The sequence below is a fragment of the Caenorhabditis remanei genome, chromosome IV (assembly GCF_010183535.1).
Source record: "Caenorhabditis remanei strain PX506 chromosome IV, whole genome shotgun sequence".
NCBI lineage: Eukaryota > Metazoa > Nematoda > Chromadorea > Rhabditida > Rhabditidae > Caenorhabditis > Caenorhabditis remanei.
Window position 1 is genome coordinate 25,138,659 of NC_071331.1, and position 19,251 is coordinate 25,157,909.

The window sequence follows — 19,251 nt, forward strand, 5'->3', positions numbered from 1 at the left end:
AGTAGTTGTTGGCTTTGTGTCGTTATCGGTGAATCATTGAGAAGCGTTGGCTACGCGTTCTTCGAAACGCGCCAATATTCAATTTGGTTTTACCGGAAACGATACATTTTAAGAGTTGGGTTACTGTAATTAGTAGTTGTTGGCTTTGTGTCGTTATCGGTGAATCATTGAGAAGCGTTGGCTACGCGTTCTTCGAAACGCGCCAATATTCAATTTGGTTTTACCGGAAACGATACATCTTTAGAGTTGGGTTACTGTAATTAGTAGTTGTTGAGTTTGTGTCGGGATCGGTGAATCATCAAGTAGCGTTGGTTCGCCAATACTCAATTTGGTTCATTCGAAAACGGTACAATTTTAGAGTTGGGTTACTATAAGTTAGTAGTTGTTGAGTTTGTGTCGTTATCGGTGAATCATTGAGAAGCGTTGGCTACGCGTTCTTCGAAACGCGCCAATATTCAATTTGGTTTTACCGGAAACGATACATCTTTAGAGTTGGGTTACTGTAATTAGTAGTTGTTGAGTTTGTATCGGGATCGGTGAATCATCAAGTAGCGTTGGTTCGCCAATACTCAATTTGGTTCATTCGAAAACGGTACAATTTTAGAGTTGGGTTACTATAAGTTAGTAGTTGTTGAGTTTGTGTCGTTATCGGTGAATCATTGAGAAGCGTTGGCTACGCGTTCTTCGAAACGCGCCAATATTTAATTTGGTTTTACCGGAAACGATCCATCTTTAGAGTTGGGTTACTGTAATTAGTAGTTGTTGGCTTTGTGTCGTTATCGGTGAATCATTGAGAAGCGTTGGCTACGCGTTCTTCGAAACGCGCCAATATTCAATTTGGTTTTACCGGAAACGATACATCTTTAGAGTTGGGTTACTATAAGTAGTAGTTGTTGAGTTTGTATCGGGATCGGTGAATCATCAAGTAGCGTTGGCTCGCCAATACTCAATTTGGTTCATTCGAAAACGGTACAATTTTAGAGTTGGGTTACTATAAGTTAGTAGTTGTTGAGTTTGTATCGGGATCGGTGAATCATCAAGTAGCGTTGGTTCGCCAATACTCAATTTGGTTCATTCGAAAACGGTACAATTCTAGAGTTGGGTCACTATAAGTTAGTAGTTGTTGAGTTTGTATCGGGATCGGTGAATCATCAAGTAGCGTTGGTTCGCCAATACTCAATTTGGTTCATTCGAAAACGGTACAATTCTAGAGTTGGGTCACTATAAGTTAGTAGTTGTTGAGTTTGTATCGGGATCGGTGAATCATCAAGTAGCGTTGGTTCGCCAATACTCAATTTGGTTCATTCGAAAACGGTACAATTCTAGAGTTGGGTCACTATAAGTTAGTAGTTGTTGAGTTTGTATCGGGATCGGTGAATCATCAAGTAGCGTTGGTTCGCCAATACTCAATTTGGTTCATTCGAAAACGGTACAATTTTAGAGTTGGGTTACTATCTTTACTATTAACAAACACCAGATTCTGTATGTTTGTGTGTGTGTCGCCGATCCTACAGCCCTTCCTACTGGACCGATTTTCTTCAAAGTTGGACCAAAAGATCAGAAATTTCCCCCGCATGATGCCCGTATTTTTCTTTTTTCAAAATTCTCGAAATGACGCCTTCTGAGCCAAAAACACTGATAAAGCATAGGGGAATGAAAAACGGAAAAAGAGGCGTGAAACTGTCGGACTAAGCGTCGTCATTTCTTTCCTTTCTTCGGCTTGCATTTTCGGTGGGCCGCGTGGTTGACGACGGTGTGCCGACGCGTCCGATCTGGCAAGTTATGCGTCGTTGACTACAGTTAGTTTTTAGTTCGATCCCGGGAGCGAAGAAAGATTTTTAAAATTTTTTTGTTGATAAATTCGGAAAAAAGAGATTTCCGAACGTGTCGTCTGTTTCCAATAAGGAAAAATACGATCCGCGTTCTAAAAAACGAAGACGTGAAAGATGCTTTGGTATCATAAGATTCAGAAAAGTTGATGATTCCAGCCGTGTCGTTTTTCTCCAGATTGATCAATATCATACAAATACGGGCAGTATTCTGGGGACAGCTAAAAGGGGATGGATCCATTGTGGATATGGGTCCACATTTTTTAAAAGTATTAATAGCCATTCTTTCCATCATTTACTTCTTCTTCTTACCACGGTTTTAGCTCCGCCTACTTTTTCGTGTAAAATACAGTGAAAAGCAGGAGTTGCATGAAAGTCCAGACATTGGGGCCGCGTAAAACACATTCTTTTGAACTGCCGATAACTATCATTTTCCTTTTTCCCTTCATGCTCCATCGCTCAGAATCAGATGGGAGATTGAAGCTTGGAGGAGTTGATGGGATACAGGACATTCAACGCATGACACAGGAGTCGGTGAAGAAAAACGACGAAAAGAAGACATCGGGCACTGCTATCCGGACTTGAGATTGTCCAGAATCCATGGCAAATGTTGCTGACCTATCACCCTATATTTGAATATCGACTAAGCTTTTGGTTCTCTTCAAGGCCGCCTGAAGAAGCGAAAATTTTCCAAAGCGATGGACCGATTCCCTGAAGAAAGAAATCTCAGTGCGACAAGGAACTCAATTGATCGAACCTTGGAGCACAATCGCCAAAGATCGGAAAAAATGGATAGCTGTGATCCGCTCCCACACCAACTGAGCGAAGAACGGATCGACTAAGTAACTAAGTAAGTAAGGCTGGGAACTAAGATATATAATCGCCCACCGGCCTTTTTGACAGCCTTGGCTCGGATTCAGATATGAGCGTAAAGCTTGGCGAAATGGACAGGATTGATGACGAGATGATGACACAGGAGTCAGTACGAAAACGAGATAAGAAAAACGCATATACTCGCCTTAGAGAGAGAGAGAGAGAGAGAGAGAGAGAGAGATGAGAGAGAGAGAGAGAGAGAGAGAGAGAGAGAGAGAGAGAGAGATGAGAGAGAGAGAGGAGATGAGAGAGAGAGAGAGAGGAGAGAGAGAGAGAGATGAGAGAGAGAGGAGAGAGAGAGAGAGAGAGAGAGAAATCAACTTTTACTGACATCAGAAGAATAAAGCTGCTGATTCAAATCACATGGTCAATGGTAGATGATACAGCAGTCCTACAATCTCTACAGTCTGACACTGAGAAATCGAACAGCAACAGAACCAACACCAAAAATTGGAAATTGCAGTAAAAAGGAGTACGAAGATGATCTAGAAGGGCTTCAGTAGCTTCCCGGGCAGCTGTCAGACGATCAGAAAAGCCCGATGATGCGACGGCAAGAAGAAAGAAGCTCTCCTCTGAGTAGCTGCTACTGATGTACAACCAGATCTTTACTACACCAGAAGGATGGATCAAATTTGATCATATTGCGAGGGGCTATTCTTCAAAGCTAAATTCGACTTTCAAATGGCGAAGGTCAGTGCATTCAGAAACCCGATCTGCCAAGTTCGGCAACGTTGACTGTAGTCAGCTGGCTCAAACCCATGTGTCAGGATATAGAAAAAAGAGGATTCGAAACGTGTCGTCCGATTAATTACAATTTACTATAACACCTAGAAGGGTGGTGTTAAAAAGGAGGTTTAGTCGCCGTTAGGCGACGTGAACCGACTGGTAAGTTAGTAGTTGTTGAGTTTGTATCGGGATCGGTGAATCATCAAGTAGCGTTGGTTCGCCAATACTCAATTTGGTTCATTCGAAAACGGTACAATTTTAGAGTTGGGTCACTATAAGTTAGTAGTTGTTGAGTTTGTATCGGGATCGGTGAATCATCAAGTAGCGTTGGTTCGCCAATACTCAATTTGGTTCATTCGAAAACGGTACAATTTTAGAGTTGGGTTACTATAAGTTAGTAGTTGTTAAGTTTGTATCGGGATCGGTGAATCATCAAGTAGCGTTGGTTCGCCAATACTCAATTTGGTTCATTCGAAAACGGTACAATTTTAGAGTTGGGTCACTATAAGTTAGTAGTTGTTGAGTTTGTATCGGGATCGGTGAATCATCAAGTAGCGTTGGTTCGCCAATACTCAATTTGGTTCATTCGAAAACGGTACAATTCTAGAGTTGGGTCACTATAAGTTAGTAGTTGTTGAGTTTGTATCGGGATCGGTGAATCATCAAGTAGCGTTGGTTCGCCAATACTCAATTTGGTTCATTCGAAAACGGTACAATTTTAGAGTTGGGTCACTATAAGTTAGTAGTTGTTGAGTTTGTATCGGGATCGGTGAATCATCAAGTAGCGTTGGTTCGCCAATACTCAATTTGGTTCATTCGAAAACGGTACAATTTTAGAGTTCGGTTACTATAAGTTAGTAGTTGTTGAGTTTGTATCGGGATCGGTGAATCATCAAGTAGCGTTGGTTCGCCAATACTCAATTTGGTTCATTCGAAAACGGTACAATTTTAGAGTTCGGTTACTATAAGTTAGTAGTTGTTGAGTTTGTATCGGGATCGGTGAATCATCAAGTAGCGTTGGTTCGCCAATACTCAATTTGGTTCATTCGAAAACGGTACGATTTTAGAGTTGGGTCACTAAAAGTTAGTAGTTGTTGAGTTTGTATCGGGATCGGTGAATCATCAAGTAGCGTTGGTTCGCCAATACTCAATTTGGTTCATTCGAAAACGGTACAATTCTAGAGTTGGGTCACTATAAGTTAGTAGTTGTTGAGTTTGTATCGGGATCGGTGAATCATCAAGTAGCGTTGGTTCGCCAATACTCAATTTGGTTCATTCGAAAACGGTACAATTCTAGAGTTGGGTCACTATAAGTTAGTAGTTGTTGAGTTTGTATCGGGATCGGTGAATCATCAAGTAGCGTTGGTTCGCCAATACTCAATTTGGTTCATTCGAAAACGGTACAATTTTAGAGTTGGGTTACTATAAGTAGTAGTTGTTGAGTTTGTATCGGGATCGGTGAATCATCAAGTAGCGTTGGTTCGCCAATACTCAATTTGGTTCATTCGAAAACGGTACAATTTTAGAGTTGGGTCACTATAAGTTAGTAGTTGTTGAGTTTGTATCGGGATCGGTGAATCATCAAGTAGCGTTGGTTCGCCAATACTCAATTTGGTTCATTCGAAAACGGTACAATTCTAGAGTTGGGTCACTATAAGTTAGTAGTTGTTGAGTTTGTATCGGGATCGGTGAATCATCAAGTAGCGTTGGTTCGCCAATACTCAATTTGGTTCATTCGAAAACGGTACAATTTTAGAGTTGGGTTACTATAAGTAGTAGTTGTTGAGTTTGTATCGGGATCGGTGAATCATCAAGTAGCGTTGGTTCGCCAATACTCAATTTGGTTCATTCGAAAACGGTACAATTTTAGAGTTGGGTCACTATAAGTTAGTAGTTGTTGAGTTTGTATCGGGATCGGTGAATCATCAAGTAGCGTTGGTTCGCCAATACTCAATTTGGTTCATTCGAAAACGGTACGATTTTAGAGTTGGGTCACTAAAAGTTAGTAGTTGTTGAGTTTGTATCGGGATCGGTGAATCATCAAGTAGCGTTGGTTCGCCAATACTCAATTTGGTTCATTCGAAAACGGTACAATTCTAGAGTTGGGTCACTATAAGTTAGTAGTTGTTGAGTTTGTATCGGGATCGGTGAATCATCAAGTAGCGTCGGTTCGCCAATACTCAATTTGGTTCATTCGAAAACGGTACGATTTTAGAGTTGGGTCACTATAAGTTAGTAGTTGTTGAGTTTGTATCGGGATCGGTGAATCATCAAGTAGCGTTGGTTCGCCAATACTCAATTTGGTTCATTCGAAAACGGTACAATTCTAGAGTTGGGTCACTATAAGTTAGTAGTTGTTGAGTTTGTATCGGGATCGGTGAATCATCAAGTAGCGTTGGTTCGCCAATACTCAATTTGGTTCATTCGAAAACGGTACGATTTTAGAGTTGGGTCACTATAAGTTAGTAGTTGTTGAGTTTGTATCGGGATCGGTGAATCATCAAGTAGCGTTGGTTCGCCAATACTCAATTTGGTTCATTCGAAAACGGTACGATTTTAGAGTTCGGTTACTATAAGTTAGTAGTTGTTGAGTTTGTATCGGGATCGGTGAATCATCAAGTAGCGTTGGTTCGCCAATACTCAATTTGGTTCATTCGAAAACGGTACAATTTTAGAGTTGGGTCACTATAAGTTAGTAGTTGTTGAGTTTGTATCGGGATCGGTGAATCATCAAGTAGCGTCGGTTCGCCAATACTCAATTTGGTTCATTCGAAAACGGTACGATTTTAGAGTTGGGTCACTATAAGTTAGTAGTTGTTGAGTTTGTATCGGGATCGGTGAATCATCAAGTAGCGTTGGTTCGCCAATACTCAATTTGGTTCATTCGAAAACGGTACAATTCTAGAGTTGGGTCACTATAAGTTAGTAGTTGTTGAGTTTGTATCGGGATCGGTGAATCATCAAGTAGCGTTGGTTCGCCAATACTCAATTTGGTTCATTCGAAAACGGTACGATTTTAGAGTTGGGTCACTATAAGTTAGTAGTTGTTGAGTTTGTATCGGGATCGGTGAATCATCAAGTAGCGTTGGTTCGCCAATACTCAATTTGGTTCATTCGAAAACGGTACAATTTTAGAGTTCGGTTACTATAAGTTAGTAGTTGTTGAGTTTGTATCGGGATCGGTGAATCATCAAGTAGCGTTGGTTCGCCAATACTCAATTTGGTTCATTCGAAAACGGTACAATTTTAGAGTTCGGTTACTATAAGTTAGTAGTTGTTGAGTTTGTATCGGGATCGGTGAATCATCAAGTAGCGTTGGTTCGCCAATACTCAATTTGGTTCATTCGAAAACGGTACAATTCTAGAGTTGGGTTACTATAAGTTAGTAGTTGTTGAGTTTGTATCGGGATCGGTGAATCATCAAGTAGCGTTGGTTCGCCAATACTCAATTTGGTTCATTCGAAAACGGTACAATTTTAGAGTTCGGTTACTATAAGTTAGTAGTTGTTGAGTTTGTATCGGGATCGGTGAATCATCAAGTAGCGTTGGTTCGCCAATACTCAATTTGGTTCATTCGAAAACGGTACAATTTTAGAGTTCGGTTACTATAAGTTAGTAGTTGTTGAGTTTGTATCGGGATCGGTGAATCATCAAGTAGCGTTGGTTCGCCAATACTCAATTTGGTTCATTCGAAAACGGTACAATTCTAGAGTTGGGTCACTATAAGTTAGTAGTTGTTGAGTTTGTATCGGGATCGGTGAATCATCAAGTAGCGTTGGTTCGCCAATACTCAATTTGGTTCATTCGAAAACGGTACAATTTTAGAGTTCGGTTACTATAAGTTAGTAGTTGTTGAGTTTGTATCGGGATCGGTGAATCATCAAGTAGCGTTGGTTCGCCAATACTCAATTTGGTTCATTCGAAAACGGTACAATTTTAGAGTTGGGTCACTATAAGTTAGTAGTTGTTGAGTTTGTATCGGGATCGGTGAATCATCAAGTAGCGTTGGTTCGCCAATACTCAATTTGGTTCATTCGAAAACGGTACAATTCTAGAGTTGGGTCACTATAAGTTAGTAGTTGTTGAGTTTGTATCGGGATCGGTGAATCATCAAGTAGCGTTGGTTCGCCAATACTCAATTTGGTTCATTCGAAAACGGTACAATTCTAGAGTTGGGTCACTATAAGTTAGTAGTTGTTGAGTTTGTATCGGGATCGGTGAATCATCAAGTAGCGTTGGTTCGCCAATACTCAATTTGGTTCATTCGAAAACGGTACGATTTTAGAGTTGGGTCACTAAAAGTTAGTAGTTGTTGAGTTTGTATCGGGATCGGTGAATCATCAAGTAGCGTTGGTTCGCCAATACTCAATTTGGTTCATTCGAAAACGGTACAATTCTAGAGTTGGGTCACTATAAGTTAGTAGTTGTTGAGTTTGTATCGGGATCGGTGAATCATCAAGTAGCGTTGGTTCGCCAATACTCAATTTGGTTCATTCGAAAACGGTACAATTCTAGAGTTGGGTCACTAAAAGTTAGTAGTTGTTGAGTTTGTATCGGGATCGGTGAATCATCAAGTAGCGTTGGTTCGCCAATACTCAATTTGGTTCATTCGAAAACGGTACGATTTTAGAGTTGGGTCACTAAAAGTTAGTAGTTGTTGAGTTTGTATCGGGATCGGTGAATCATCAAGTAGCGTTGGTTCGCCAATACTCAATTTGGTTCATTCGAAAACGGTACGATTTTAGAGTTGGGTCACTAAAAGTTAGTAGTTGTTGAGTTTGTATCGGGATCGGTGAATCATCAAGTAGCGTTGGTTCGCCAATACTCAATTTGGTTCATTCGAAAACGGTACGATTTTAGAGTTGGGTCACTAAAAGTTAGTAGTTGTTGAGTTTGTATCGGGATCGGTGAATCATCAAGTAGCGTTGGTTCGCCAATACTCAATTTGGTTCATTCGAAAACGGTACAATTCTAGAGTTGGGTCACTAAAAGTTAGTAGTTGTTGAGTTTGTATCGGGATCGGTGAATCATCAAGTAGCGTTGGTTCGCCAATACTCAATTTGGTTCATTCGAAAACGGTACAATTCTAGAGTTGGGTCACTATAAGTTAGTAGTTGTTGACTTTGTCATATCGCGATGATTATCTTCATACGGTGATACTGACTCGACTTCTTTGAAGTTAGTACGTGATCCGAAATACACAAGTTATGAGCGATAGACACGGAAAACAGTTAGAAGCGTCTTATTGCGGTTGTCCGCCGATTTTATTGTCTGGATTTTCCGTGTTGATTGGAGGATCGTACGAGAAAAAAACGGGTACATGATGATAGCCAACAAGCTGCGAGGCACGACAACATCAAGCAAACGGTCGATGCGAGCGGTCTTCGAGCAAATGGAGTCCAAATTCCTGCGAAAATCGAAAATCTCAACTTTTCCGGAGAAAAGGGGATACATTAGTCCATCGCTGATTTCTCGGGAATTTCTGCCGAATTACTCGCAAAAAGGCCGATAAATCGGGGTTTTCAGAGACTCTGGCACTATTTTCGAGGTATTCGGTTGTTGTATCGCGAAAAAAATCGCAAGGAAATTCGCACAATTAAGGTTTTCCCACCACGCAAAAACATTACTAAAGCCAAAAACTATTATCGTTCCCAACCTTACCCATCCGGATGGATCGCCTGCACCCACAGATTCCTGTTCTCTAACACCCGACGAAGTCCCCTTCATGTTTGTAAAGGTTATCGCTCCTCTAATAAGTAGTCAAATAGCTCAAATCTGTAACGCGTTCATGATGTCAGGGGAAATACCGGATTGCTGAAAGTTATGCCGCTAAATAAGATAGCCAAACCATGGGCTCTCACCGATTTCAGACCCATTAGCATCACATCTAACATATGTAGGGTGTTCGAAAGATGCCTACTGCGATAAATTCATAGTCATCTTAGCGATATCCAATTCTGGAACAGTTCCCAGCACGGATTTCTGCCTAGGAAATCTACAACAACATGTATGTTAGAACCAATGAATGAATGGACTGAGGCAATTGACAAGGGACACCAAGTAGATCTAATCTATTTTGATTTCGCCAAAGCTTTCGATCGAGTCCCTCATTGCCAGCTGCTTGATAAACTCCAAGAACTGAAGTTTAATAAGAATTTAGTCTCGTGGATAAGTGAATTTTTGAAAAATTGAGTTTTTAAGGTAAAAGTGGGGTTCTTCGTTTTCTAGCAAAAGAACAGCGATCTGTGGGGTTCCGCAGGGGTCCGTGATCTCGCCAGCGCTGTTTGGTATCTTTGTGAACACTATTCCGAGTGCTCTTTCACAAAATGCTCGCTGTAAGCAATTCGCTTTTTTTCTTTATCTGAAACTGTACGCGATTCTGCCAAAAGACGCCGTCGCTAGCCCTCTCCCCGCAGCCATCGAGGCCATCATCAAATGATCAAAAGACCATCGGCTAGCTCTCAATAAAGAAAGAACTTCCTGTATAACCCTGGGTACCAAACCAAAAATATTTGACTATAGCATAGATGGTTCATTAGTCCGACGTGAGGAAATTATATGAATAATGCAAAGTGTGTTCTAACACAAATCTTCAACCAGAAATCTAGCGACAACCCCAGACTACTTATTCTATTATATAAAACGTTTGTACTCCCCATTCTAGAGTATGATACAGTAGTGACCAACCCGCTGAAGAAAAGTGACATACGATCAATTGAGTCAGTTCAGAACTCTTTTACCAGAAGAATTCAAAGCAGGGAGTTAGGAAAATATATTAGTATTGATGATCCCGACTATAAAACTGCATTAAAACGCAACGAAATGTTCGGCCTCTCTTCCCTCGTATCGCAAAGAACTCTGATAGACCATAAATTCGTCTCCAAAATGCTAGTCGGGAAAGTTGATATAGACACAAGCAAATTTTTCCAGCTAGACACAAACTAAGACCCGAACCCAAACAAAGTTCATCTGGACGAAGTGCAAAACTAGGCTAAGGAGGCATTTTTTCACAAATCGCGCGTTAACAACAATTATCAAAAAGGGCACACATAACATTAATAGTACACACAAATAAGACACAGGTGGTTTCTGATTGGTTCCATTATTCCGGTCTATTCCACGTATTCACTAATATACATGTATGTATCATAAATCTCATTTTTATAAGGTCTAATATAACGTCACCCACATCTCATCTATTGTAAACTCGTTACTATCGTACCACATCTACTCTAATTATTCTGAACTACACTCGGTTGTATTTGATTTAATTCTCACTTTCACGATTCTTTAATCGTATTTCAAAATAAAATAAAATAAATAAATCTGGCCGCACATGTAGTGATTGCTGCGATAGCAAGATTTGTAAATGGTGATGTCTTGAGAAAGTCTTTCTTGGGTCTTTTTGAGATGAAATGCTTGTGTTCACCATAAGGAAGCATTCCTGTTAGTTCAAAGTTAGGGTCGTTGAACAAATTGGTCATTGCAAGTCCATCACTGTTGTAAACGAGTCTTGTCTCAACCTTCATTGGGTTTCGTGCAAATTTTCCTGGAAAAAGAACAAAATTAAATGATAATAGATCTCTACTTACGCCAGGTGGAGTTGAGGAATATTTTGCACAGGCTTCGCAGTGTTTTGTTCTTCATGGTCTTCAAGGGATCCAGTTTGACTCCATCCATCTCCCATGTTCTTGCGATGTATGCTTTCTTTTCCTCATCTGTCATATTTTCCTTTGGCCACCCACTACTTTCGTCTTTCAATTTCAATAGTGGTTTGATGTAATGTAATCGGCGAAAAACCCTCCTTTGACCCAAGCCTCTTCTGCCCAATGCCAGATTTCATGATACTTGAGCACCTTGTACCCTTTAGAAATGGTCTTGTTCAGCTCATCTGTGCACCATACTCCAGTCAAAAATCTTTCAGAGACCTTCGTATGTATACACTTCCCTTCAATGTTCTGATCAGTCGCACAAGTTCTACAAAGAACAAACATTAGCTTCTTCATTATTTTCTGAGGTAAATATCCCATAGCTGCGTCTTGTGTGGGCCCACAATTCCTAATTGCAAGAATGAAAATATTAATAAAAATTTAGGAGTGTGTCTTCAAGTGCAACTGCCATTGATCGAAATGCCTGTGTTCTTTCTCCATACAATGTTACGCGTGGTTTGAGTCTTTGATCGTACTTGTTCTGAAGAAAACTTTATGATTGGCCTATTAGTTTGAAACTTACTAGTTCAAAAGATTTTTGCATCTCTCTATCTTTTTCCACCTCTTCGTATACTTCACATTCCCAAAAAGAATTTAGATTGAATCACTCATATAGAATATCTTTTTCTCTCTTCATTGTTTCCTTATACAAACCTTCCATTGTCTTGTCGGGTCTCATTGGAAATTTCTTGTCACGATCCGGGTAACACGTTGGGCACCCGTGCCATACACATCCATAAATCTGAAAAAATTACATGAACATCGATACTATTTGAAACAGTTTAGAGAAAAAGGTTTCCTTCATTTAACTTGTTGTGAGGGTCAGTCTTCCTTGGGGTCTGTGAGTGTGTATGTGTAAATGGAATGGGTTTGTCTCAAAAATGAAAAAAAACCTCAAAAACGTCCTTGTGGCCTCATTGAAAGCATCAGCAAAGTAAGAAGATCCATTTGCTTCGATTTTGACTTCTCCTCCACGTAATTTGTACTTCATATGTAGTGTTGGATCTTTTTTCTCGAGCCATTGAATATATTTTAACGCTAACATTGAATTGTTTCCAACTCCATAGCCATTCTCGGGAATATATCCGACATCTCCCTTTTTGATGTATTCGTGTTTCAATACAAACATAACATAGGAAGCTATAGTACATCCATTGACTATTGGATTCCAACCATTAAAAGTTGATTCACACATCTGTAAAAAAGCAAAATTCCAACAGGTTCAAACTATTTACTTACCTCTATGAAAGACATCAATGTTAACGTGAGAATACGAACATCAGATTGGCAATACTTTAGCAGCTTATCATGTAACTTGAATCCATCATGGCACCACTTTCCATACCAGTCATCAAATTCTTTCTTTGTAGAAGGTGCCATGAACTGTGGGCTATAGTACATCTACGCTGGCAACGTTTTAACTCTTTATCATAATTGTCCGAATCATTATAGAGATGGGGAAAAAAGCCATTTGCCTCCCCCTCCAGACCAATAACCCCTGGCATCTTGGTTAGTCCCATTTGCACGTATTGGAAAGAATCACGAAAATGCAGTTTCCTTTTCTCATAGTCAAACTCTGCCGTAATGATTGTCATTCCATTCAATACAATTTTTGGTTCTTTTGCTTTTCTGCCTCCTTGTCTGTCAAGCTCTCCTAACAACATAACATGGTCATACCTGAAAATATCTTGGAAGTTGGAAATTCTTCATTACTGAATTAAACCTTCCACCATTGTGTGCTAGCCCGTGGATTATGTAGCAAGAAATCTGCAAAACTGGCTAACGAAGAATCGTGTTTATTATTTTTGAATGATGGAAAATTAGCTGTAGGTCCATAGTTGCACACATAATTGGCATTAGCCTTTTTGTTGAACCTGATCAAATTTCGTGCTCACATTAATCTTACCGTGGCTTTAGCCCGTCTTCGTTCCACCCCGATCTTAAAATCTTTCAAGTCTAGCAACCCTGCTTTCTACTCCTTCCTATTCAAAACTTATGTGCTTCCTATCCATTGTTCTGTTATTTTCAGCCTGTCCCCCTCATCTCGTCTCTCTAGACTTCTGGAATTCACCCTCAGAGTATTCTCTAGAAAAACTCTCTAGCGTTGCAACATCTCGTGTTCTTTCTACGCGCATCGCTTGGAACTCCTCTCTGTGCACTCTATTAGACACCGTAGACTCAGAGCTCAATTACTCCTTCTGTACGAATTCATTGCTGGCGCATCTCACTTTCCCTTCTGTTATGCCTATGTCAGACTGTCAAATTCTCCCAGAACACCCATGACTCTTATCTATCTCCCCACCTGTCTGATAATTTTTTCTCCTTTACTATTCCGTATTGGAATGTCATTACCTAAAATGTCAATTCTTTTCTTTTCCCTTCACAATGTATTACTTTACTCGATTCCTCAATCACTCTAATTTTTTCTTTCATTTCTCCTTATAACTGTACATATTCACAGTTTTTTTCTTTTCCCTGTCCCTGTCTCCTATTGCCTTGTTCGTTTTCCCCTTTTTTTCTCATTCATATAACACGGTTTCCCCGTTTTTATCAATTTCACTTGAAAAGTTTCGAAACTTGTATGATGTCACTCCAAGATTCCAGCAAGGTCAACATGATTGACATATTGTCCCCTTTTCAAAGTTTCCATTAAAAACCAGAATGAAACATTATGTCAAATTAATTAAGAAATACGGTGAAAAAACAAACTATTCACAAATTTTAAGGACCCTTAAAGAAACGAGAGCAAAAAAACCGCAGCTCGCTAGACTGACAAATGACACAAATGAGCTTTTTCCTCCAAGATATTTTCAGGTATGACCATGTTATGTTGTTAGGAGAGCTTGACAGACAAGGAGGCACAAAAGCAAAAGAACCTATTATATTCTATATGAGTATATGAAATTCTGTTTGGGAATGTGAAATATACGAAGAGGTGGAAAAAGATAGAGAGATGCAAAAATCTTTTGAACTAGTAAATTTCAAACTAATAGGCCAATCATAAAGTTTAGAGTGACATTCCCAGACTAGCTTAACAATTAAAACTTAAAGGTATGCACATTTTCCCCATTTTTTAAATATTTTCATTTTACAATTAGGAATTGTGTTTTGTGAAGTTAAACAATCAATATTGTGAGACTATTTGGAAGGCCTTGTCACAGTCACAAAGTTAACCGTTTTCAACTTAAAACTGCAAGTGTCGCTGGAAGCATGAAAGATAGGATGATTGTTATTCAGAACAATGGAGGAGAGACCAGTTATTGTATTGCGCATTGTTTTTTGTGTGTTTTTGGACAATCAACAATGTTTTGGAGCTCTTTTATACTAGTCAAATGCGTGAAAAATTGAAAAAAATCGAGGGTGTCTTAACATTTTTGGGATGGCCAAAAAGTGTTTTTTTGAGGTCACGTGCTCAGAAATAGGTTTTTGTCTGGAAATTTGTTTCTAGGGGGTTTCAAAAATCCTGAATCGAACTGCATTCACAGGTTTTTCAGATCACATCCTATTTTCTCGGAACCTTCATTGTAAGGGGGTGTCTTAACATTATTGGACGCACTGTACATATATGTAATAGTCAATGTTTTGCCTCACAACATAATATCTCGTGGTAAAATTATCAAGAGGGTGGTTCAACTGCGGTTAATTTACCCTTATGGCCACCTAGGTCAGGTCATGTACTCGATGTACGTTCCCTTCTAATATGATTCATAGGCTTTTAGTCTTGAATCATTCTTTCTATCTGTTTTAATTGAATTCTTTCACCCACACAGTTTCTGTCTGACTCCGCCTCTGCCCAGTATAAAATCAGAGGCGAAAGCTTATCTTTTATCTTTTAATAAAGGTTTAATTACCCAAGTTTGAGAATTCGTTAGTGTTATATCCCGGCTTGGTACCACACTACAACATCTCCCACATCGTTCACTCCGAATTCGGACCCACTCTGCAATTCGAACAATACGTGACAATCTCTGTCACTTCTCACCATCTCCAGCTAAACCAGCCTGGTTTAGCATCCATCTTCAACACCAGCTGAAATAGTTCCACTGTCTTCAGCCCACATCTTCATCCCACAGTCCGTCTCTCCAGTAGTCACCAGGTAGCCCAGTACCCCGTGCATAGGTCACCTGGAGCATCTTCGACACATTTTTGAGCTCGTTTTGCTCATGCTCTGGTCTGGTCTCTGTCCAGCCTGAGAACTCATGCCAGACGCTTATACGGTCATTCACAAAGTCAGAGGATAAATTTATCACCATGGGGGTAAATTTCACCTACCTACAGTACCGCCCAAAAGGTTATCAACTTTGGCTGTTTTCAGTTGAAAATGTCCAACTTTGAGAGTGTGTCATGATAATACAGATTTTCCCACAAAGAAAATTTTGTATAAACTATACAGAACAAAGATAGATCTTCATTTTTGTAGTTGACAACTTTTTTGTACAAGCACTCTCTGGCAAGTTACGTATCAACAAAGTAATTTCTCCCTCAAATCGACAAATTTCAGTGCAGAATGGTGCTATCTTTGAGCTGTCGTCTTAAAATGATCATAACTCTCTAGGGAGTGCTCGTACAAAAAAGTTGTCGACTACAAAATTAAAGATCTACCTTTGTTCTGTATGGTTTATACAACATTTTCTTTGTGGGAGAATCAGTCATGACACACACTCAAAGTAGGCCATTTTCAACTAAAAACAGCCAAAGTTGATAACCTTTTGGGCGGTACTGTATCTACTGATATGGTAGAAGAATTGGGAGTCACTTAAAAACCTCCGACCCTCCCTAACACATTAAAATAAATCTCTGCAATATACCTGGCCCAAACTATTAGTCTCGCCTATCGTAACTTCCCACAGCACTGTCTTTCTATCTTCCCTTCTCACACATATACATCCGGTTTACGCCTCCAGCGGATGCCCACTCAATAAACTGCGCCCAGTACTGTGAGAGGGCCTCTGCAGGAGGCCGTGCAGTGTGTGTGAGGTCAACAGGTAGTAGACGATTATGACAGGTGTGACGGATGGCTATTGTTAATAAGGATGTTATGCGACAAATGGTGTGAGAGAGGAAGGTACCTTATTGATTGAGTCAGGATGTTTTGTCCATCATTTCCTCTCTCATTTCTTCTTTTCTTTTCTAAATCTTTTCTTCCCCCCCCCCCCCCCCCCATATAGTATCGATTTTTGCTCATTCGATAAGTTTTGCTGAGAAAAAATGATCCACAAAGAGTTTTTCTGTGGCGTGACCTCATTTTTGAAAAATTTAATTTTTTCGAAAAAATTGTTTCATCAATTTTTTTCATCATTTTCCCGGTTTGACGAAAAAAGACGTGTGACGTGTTGGAAATGAGTTCGAATTTCTGAGATTGAATAAGAATGGAATAAAATCTGTTGAGAATAATAATTTTCAAAATGTATTCTATCATTTCCGATGAAAAAAGTGGATCTATATCGCCTTCTCTTGTCATAACACTCGTTCAAACATTGCAAGATTTCTCATGATGACAGCCGATTTCCCGATCCGCATCAGTAAGCCATCGACCAATCCGTTCCATCCGTTGACCATCGATTCCACCGGCGACTCAAACATGTTACGACTGTATCTGCTTCTTCCAGTTTCATCCTTGCCCTCGAACTTCTTCTCTTCTATCAGCTTTCCAGCTATCACAACTTCCGTTTCCTCCACTCCACAGCTCAGAGTACAATTCCAGTTGACTTCATTTGAAGTCGTGTGGAATTTCAAAGCATTGATCCTTCCTTTGGAGCCGCATATTGCACTGTAGACGGACACTTCAATTGAGCCACAATTGATGGTCCTTTCATCTTCTAACACTCCTCTTTTGCCATTGCACCCTCCCGACACGCAAAACAGACGGTGAAGGCTTGTACTGTTGCCGTGCAAGTGTCTTGTTTCTTTGTCCGCACGACCGTCTGATTTTGGAACTCCAACTGAACCAATGCTGTAGACGAAGCAGTGGTCCTGAGTTGATTCTCCTTGAAGTAGACGGATGTGCCGAATTCGTTCCTCGGCAGCAAAGTTGATGCGATGATATCCTCCAATGCCAGCCTTCTGCATGTACAGTCCCCATACGTGCCTTGTCCCGTGCAAGTGCAGAAATTTTGCGTTTTTGTCTAATTTATTGTTCCAATTTCCTGTATCCGTTGCACAATTTAAACTTTTTCTTATTTCTTGGAACGAACGTTTTTTCGAGGGAGATTGGAGATAAAATAGAAAGCTTGTAGGTCTTAGACTCGATTCCCAGTATGTCCAAAGTCCCGATTTCACTACGAAAGATCATAACGAAGACTCGGAAAGCTATCCATGTTCGCCGTCTGATTTTCTTCGCCTTCTTCCTCTGATCTTTCCGGCGTTTCTTGAGACTACTGCATGTACATTCTTTAACTGAGAGATCGTTTCTTCCACAATTATAGCAACGTTGATGGTCTCTAAAGAATTCTCTTCTATCCTCTGGATTGCTTACCCTTCGACAGTTTGTTGTTGAGTGGGCCGACCTATTACAAAATAAGCAAGGTTTTCTTTCCCTGATTCCACTTCTCGGAAACGGTGATTTTCTATACGAATTGATAGATTTTTCTGATTTGTCTGATTTTTGGGATGTATATGAGTCACTACTTCTGTGCCTATTGTTCCTTTTGTATTCTGGGGTTCTATGATTTTTATATTCTCTCGAATTTGATCTTCCATACGAGTTCCTACGATCGCCTGAATTTACCCTACCATATGATTTATTATATTCTCTGGAACTTGATCTTCTGTAAGGTTTATTCCTCTCATATCATCTCCCTCTTTCTTGCGGTTATACGTTCTTTGTTCTCCCCTTTTATACTCCCTGAATGGCGACATGCTGCCGCTTCTATTAGCTCATCTCTCTAATTCCTATTGTCTACGAAAAAAGTTCGACTCACTGATTTTTTATGACCTATCATATCTTTCTCTATTCTTTCCTCTCTATTGATTGTGTCTTCTATTTTTTCTAACAAATTTTCTGTAGTATCACAATTCATATCTCTACTTAATTCTTCATGAATTCTTCTAGGGTATTTTCTTTTAATTAATACTCTGATAGCCATTGCCTCTGTTTCTGATACTCTTCTTAGTGCGGCTACTATTGCCGCTACTTCATTTATGGTTCTCCTCATACTTCCTACATTCTCTCGAGCTGGTCGTAACTCCTCTAGCCTATCCCACAACATTAGAAATCTATTAACCGTGTTCTTATGTTTCTTAGTTTTTCTTAAGACGTTCTATCGCTTCCTTGAAACAATCCTCTGTTGTAAATATTCCAATCATATCCCCTGCCTTTCCTTTACCTGCTTTCTTTAATAGTGCAAACTTGACAACATCTAATAACTTCATATTCTCTTCTACTATTCTACGTCAATCAATTGCTGACTTGGCGATGCGAATTCTACCTCTAAACCATCATACTCTTCTTTACTTTCCTCAAACCTTTCTTTAATGATTTTCATGTTTACTGCTATTTGTCTTTTTGTGTCATGGTTTCTTAATTGCCTTAACCTCAGTCTCGTATTCTTTTGCCTTCCGCACTATTGCTCTTCGCGTTTACTAAATTTCACCCATTTATAACTAGCTCAGCCTCATTTTTCGTGGATTGTCTAGATGTTCTTTCTACTAGACTTTCCCTACTCCCATTCATCTTAACACCACTTATTTCTTAACAGTTCTCTTCTATCCAGATTTTTGCCACGATTTAACTAGATTTTATTTTATCAACCAATAGATTCTTACCAATATATCCTGAACGAGTGTTATGACAATAGAAGTCAACAGGGATGTACTTTTTTAATCGAAAATGATAAAATACATTCTGAAAATTATTATTCTTAACAGATTTTATTCCAAGCTTATTCAATCTCAGGAATTCAAACTCATTTCCAACACGTCACATTTTTTCGAGAAATGAAAATTTCAGAGCAACTTTTCCTCAATTTTCGACTGGAAGCGACTATAGTGCCATTTAGAAAAATGATCCAGATGAGTTGTAATTTTTTTACCACATGTATGCCACCTCTGCCGCCCATGTGGATCTTTTTTTTCTCGGCAAAACTCATTAAATGAGCAAAAATCGATACTGTAGG

General features: G+C 39.6%; 1 protein-coding gene across 1 annotated transcript; it reads right to left on the reverse strand.

Moving 5' to 3' along the window:
* Positions 1 to 16,594: 16,594 nt before the first annotated feature.
* On the reverse strand, positions 16,595 to 17,206 carry GCK72_016219 (uncharacterized protein; the record flags this gene model as incomplete). Its single annotated transcript, XM_053731394.1, has 1 exon — positions 16,595 to 17,206. The coding sequence occupies one exon, from the start codon at positions 17,204 to 17,206 to the stop codon at positions 16,595 to 16,597; it is 612 nt and encodes a 203-aa protein (XP_053586166.1).
* Positions 17,207 to 19,251: the final 2,045 nt, after the last annotated feature.